The sequence below is a fragment of the Chenopodium album genome, chromosome 8, assembly GCF_948465745.1.
Source record: "Chenopodium album chromosome 8, dcCheAlbu1.1, whole genome shotgun sequence".
In the NCBI taxonomy this organism is placed as follows: domain Eukaryota; kingdom Viridiplantae; phylum Streptophyta; class Magnoliopsida; order Caryophyllales; family Amaranthaceae; genus Chenopodium; species Chenopodium album.
Genome location: NC_137841.1, coordinates 2,842,084 through 2,846,826, shown reverse-complemented (window position 1 = coordinate 2,846,826; position 4,743 = coordinate 2,842,084). Strand labels below are relative to the sequence as shown.

General features: G+C 44.4%; 2 protein-coding genes across 2 annotated transcripts; both read left to right on the top strand.

Annotated features, from left to right (window-relative positions):
- The first annotated feature begins 273 nt into the window (after positions 1-273).
- Positions 274-1,200, top strand: LOC145642589 (uncharacterized). Its single transcript, XM_081693785.1, has 2 exons — positions 274-414; positions 532-1,200. Exons 1-2 carry the CDS (start codon positions 274-276, stop codon positions 1,198-1,200), a joined length of 810 nt encoding a protein of 269 aa, XP_081549911.1.
- Positions 1,201-2,841: 1,641 nt separating this feature from the next.
- On the top strand, positions 2,842-3,600 carry LOC145642588 (uncharacterized). The gene has a single exon (XM_081693784.1). It carries the CDS (start codon positions 2,842-2,844, stop codon positions 3,598-3,600), a length of 759 nt encoding a protein of 252 aa, XP_081549910.1.
- The last annotated feature ends 1,143 nt before the right edge of the window (positions 3,601-4,743 follow it).

The window sequence follows — 4,743 nt, the reverse complement described above, 5'->3', positions numbered from 1 at the left end:
CTTATGGAGTTGACGATCTCTTGGATCGTTAAGGTGTGTAATCTTTACCTCGTGAACGGTTTACAAGTTCCTAAAACTTGTTGGAGACTCTTTTGCTCTATCTTCTTCCCTTTTGGACGCCACCGTACTTTAGTGTATGATCACAGTGGGGTTCAAGCTAGGGGTTTAACGCTTGAAATTATTCCCTAAAGCAGTTATACGCAGTTAAATACCCCGAGAGCAGCAATTTACTCGGTCAATCAGAATAAAGAAGACTGGAGTCGGCCGGCACCAATGATAACAAAGGGTCCAGATGTTAAGAAGTACTGCATGTTTCATAGATACGTTGGTCATTACACGGAAGAGTGTGTTCAATTGAAGGAGAACATTGAAGATCTTATAAGAAAAGGGCGATTGTCTCAGTATCGAACTCAGGTGGGTCCCAGCCGACAGCAAAGTACACAACCAAGGCAAACCGAGTACCGAAAGCAGGGAGATTCCTCAATGCAAGATGATACCTATATACAGAATCATGCGGAAACATATAGATAGGGAAACATTCCGACAGGGCGCAAAATTACAATCGATGTCATTACTGGCGGACCGGTATACGGGGGTTCTATAAGCGGAGCGAAGAAAAGTTTGTCAGAATACCGGCACATAGTGAACGCACTGAGCGTAGAGGAACGACCTCGACCTTCCCCCATACTTTCGATATACTTTTTAGAAGCAGATGCTAAGGGAATAGTTTTCCCTCATGATGATCCGTTGGTACTGGTATTGACGGTTAATGGAGCAGATATTAAGAGGGCACTCGTTGATGGAGGAAGCTCCGCCAATATCCTATTTGCTAGAGCTTTTGATGCCATGAGAATTGGCCGAAAATACTTAACGCCAGTGTCTTATCCCGTGATAGGTTTCAATGGGTCAACGGTAAGACCTGAGGGTAGTATAGCCCTTCAGGTTAGAATAGGAGAAGGTCCGGCAGTAAGAGATGTTATGGCGGAGTTTTTGGTGATTGATGTGCCATCCGCCTACAACGCTATTGTCGGTAGACCTTTAATTCATGACATGCAAGCTGTAGTCTCGACATACCATTTAACGATGGTATATGTGTCCAATGCTGGAACGACAAAGCGCGTACAGGGGAGTCAAACTATGGAAAGAGAGTGTTACGTTTTAGCACTAAAACAGTCAAGCCGACAACATACTTGCGAATAGACACCATTTAAGCGGGAACGAGTTCCCTCTACACATGATCTGGCCATGGAAAATTTCGATACTCGGCTGGTAACTGCGCCGCGTCCCTCCCCAGGAGGCGAGACCGTAGAGATCAAGTTGCAGCTTGGGGTCCCCGGAAGGGTAGTGCCCGTTGGATCCGATATGGATGTCGACACACGTTGCCATTTGGTGGAGTTGTTACGGTAAAGCGCTGACGTGTTTGCTTTCTCGGCAGATAAAATGCCTGGCATACATCCTGATGTTATGGTACATAAGTTAAATTTTGACAGGAGAGCAAGACTAGTTCGGCAAAAGAAAAGAAACTTTTCAACAGAAAAGATGGAGGCCATTCGGTCAGAAGTCAACAAGTTGCTAGCGACGGGGTTTATCGAGCCCTGCACTTATCCTGAATGGTTAGCAAATGTGGTTATGGTCAGGAAACCGTCAGGGAAGTGGAGAATTTGTGTGAACTTCACGGATTTGAATAAAGCTTGCCCGAAGGATTGCTATCCCTTACCGAGAATAGACAGACTTGTAGACTCAACTTCTGGTCACGCCCTATTGAGTATTATGGATGCTTTCTTTAGATATCATCAGGTCAGTTTGTATGAACCGGATCGAACCAAGGTGGCATTTATCACCGATGTCGGGGTATTCTGTTATAAGGCTATGCCGTTTGGGTTAAGAAACGCAGGGGCCACATATCAAAAGTTGGTAGACAAAGTCTTCGCTAATCAGAAGGGAAGGAATGTAGAAGTGTACGTGGATGACTCGATTGTGAAAAGTCGTTTGGCCGCGGATCACGTTGCCGATCTGAAAGAAACTTTCGAAACTCTTCGGTATTATCGGATGAAGCTGAATCCGGAAAAGTGCGTTTTCGGCGTTCGATCAGGAAAGTTTCTCGGGTTTATGGTAAGCAAAAGAGGGATAGATGCTATCCCCAATAAAGTCGACGCAATCCTTGGTTTCCCGAAACCAAAGTCTATAAAAGATGTACAAAAGCTTACTGGTCGAATGGCGGCATTGACAAGATTTATCAGCAAGTCAGCTGATAAAGCCTTACCGTTCTTCGTGGTTTTGCGCCAGAACAAAACATTTGTATGGGGGAAAGAGCAATCAAAGGCATTCGAGGCCGTTAAGAATCACTTGAGGTCTTTACCCACTGTAGAAAGGCCGGAACAAGGAGAAACACTACAATTGTATATTTCCGCATCAGCAAAGACGGTAGGAGCGGTGCTCCTAGTGGAACGACAAAAAACTCAACTGGCTATTTATTTTGTGAGCCACGTCTTGAATGCTGCCGAAAGACGATATCCGTTAGTGGAGAAGATCGCATACGCAGTATTTGTAGCTGCGAGAAAGTTACGGCCTTACTTTGATGCACATGCAATCGACATTCTGACAAACCAGCCATTAGAGAAGTCTTTGCAGAAGATGGAAACGTCAAGCCGCCTACTAAAATGGGCGGTGGAGTTGTCGGAATACGTTATTACATATAAACCAAGGGTATAAATCAAAGCCCAAGCGTTGTCTGACTTCATTGTGGAAACATCTTACTATGAAGTAGAGGAGGATACCGGCACATGGAAGGTATCAGTTGATGGCTCATCAGCTTCGACCGGTTCAGGGGCTGGAGTAATTATGATCTCTCCCCAGGGAGATGGGTTCGAGTATGATGTCAAGTTCAAGTTTAAGGCCTCAAACAATGAGGCCGAGTATGAAGCAGCCTTGGCAGGAATACTGCTATGCATGTCTACAGAAGCAAAGCGTATTGAGATGACAACTGATTCGCAACTGGTGGCAAATCAGTTCAATGGCACTTGCGAAACTCGGGAGCCGACCATGACGGCATATTTGGCAAAACTCAAGAGTATAACAACCAATCTGGAGTATTTCGAAATAAAATTGGTTCCTCGAGCAATAAACACGCAGGCAGACGCACTGGCTAAACTTTCAAGTTCGAGATTTAATGATTTAGAGAGGACGGTAATGGTAGAAATTTTGGAAAGAAAAAGTATTGAGGAGCAAGTCTCTAAGGAAGTAAATTGTACAAGTGAAGGCCGAGAATGGTATGACGATATCTTGGCTTACAAAATACACAACATCCTGCCCATTAACAAGGTTGAGGCGAGAAAAATCAAGAGAGATAGCGTTTGGTTTATTATGTTTCAGGGCACATTATATAAGCGGGGGTTTTGGTTACTATTGCGAAGGTGTATAACAGCATATGAATCGGCAAGGCTGATAGAAGAAATACACGAAGGAGATTGCGGCAATCATGCGGGGGGTCGGTCAATGTCCTTGGAAGCAATAAAGCGGGGCTGCTATTGGCCGACAATGAATGCAGACACCATGGACTACGTCAAAAAATGCGATAAATGCAGAGATATAGGCCTGTGATTAATCAACCCCCGAATGATTTAACACCCATTCTCAATCCGATTCCGTTTTCTCAGTGGGGAATGGATATTGTCGGACCATTCACGTCAGCAACGGGTGGTCGTAGGTTTTTTATAGTAGGGATAGACTACTTCACTAAATGGATGGAAGCGGAACCAGTGGCAAAAATTACGGCGAGTGAAGTGAAGAAGTTCATTTGGAAAAGCATCTTCACCCACTTTGGGTTGCCGACAGCAATGGTGTTTGACCATGGTTCCCAATTTGATTGTGGCCCGGTAAAAAATTTTCTCAGCATATATAAGGTGAAGTTCGCATATGCAGCGGTGTGTCACCCGCAATCTAATGGGCAAGCTGAAGCTGCCAACAAACAGATATTGGGGGCAGTCAAGAAAAAGGTGGAGGACGCCAAAGGCCTATGGGCAGATTTGATACCCGAAATTTTATGGGAAAATCGTACGACAACAAGAGAAGCTACAGGGGAATCACCTTTCAACCTTGCTTTCGGCACGGAAGCAGTGGTCCCGGCTGAGGTAGACCTTCCGACGTTCCGAATACAACATTTTTGTGAAAGCCAAAATGATTTGCTACTTAGGCAGCAATTAGATTTTTTACCAGAGATAAGGTTGACGACTTCTATAAAATCTGATGCATACAAAAACCAGATAAGCCATGCTTATAATCGACGCATCAATTATCGGCCCATGGAAGATGGAGACTTAGTTTTACGTAGAACGGCCGCAACCGGCAAAGGGAACGCAGAAGGTAAATTTACTGCCACTTGGGAGGGGCCTTATCAAATATACAAAACTCTACGGCAAGGGTCTTATCGGCTATTGACCCTAGAAGGGGTGCCCCTGAAGAACGTTTGGAATGCTAGTGTGCTAAAGAAATATTTCATGTAAAGTTTAATGTATTCTATTTTGCGTAGTATAAATCTAGATGACATGTAGTCATGCGTACGTTTATGGTATTTACTAGCATTGTAATTTGTTTTAGTACCCAAGAAAAACACTCACTCTACCTGCTTTCGGTAAGATCTGATCACAGCCTAGCTAGCTGACTCGGTCGTTCAAGTGAGGGTAAGAGAATAGAAATGAAATGACAATGGACCTCAAGGCGAGTTAAAAGACCAGTCTGATCCAC

Coding starts and splice junctions, on each gene's coding strand:
- LOC145642588 (XM_081693784.1), top strand. CDS start 2,842: ATGATCTCTCCCCAGGGAGATGGGTTCGAGTATGATGTCAAGTTCAAG.
- LOC145642589 (XM_081693785.1), top strand. CDS start 274: ATGATAACAAAGGGTCCAGATGTTAAGAAGTACTGCATGTTTCATAGA. Junction 415..531: donor TGTCTCAGTATCGAACTCAG/GTGGGTCCCAGC, acceptor ACATATAGATAG/GGAAACATTCCGACAGGGCG.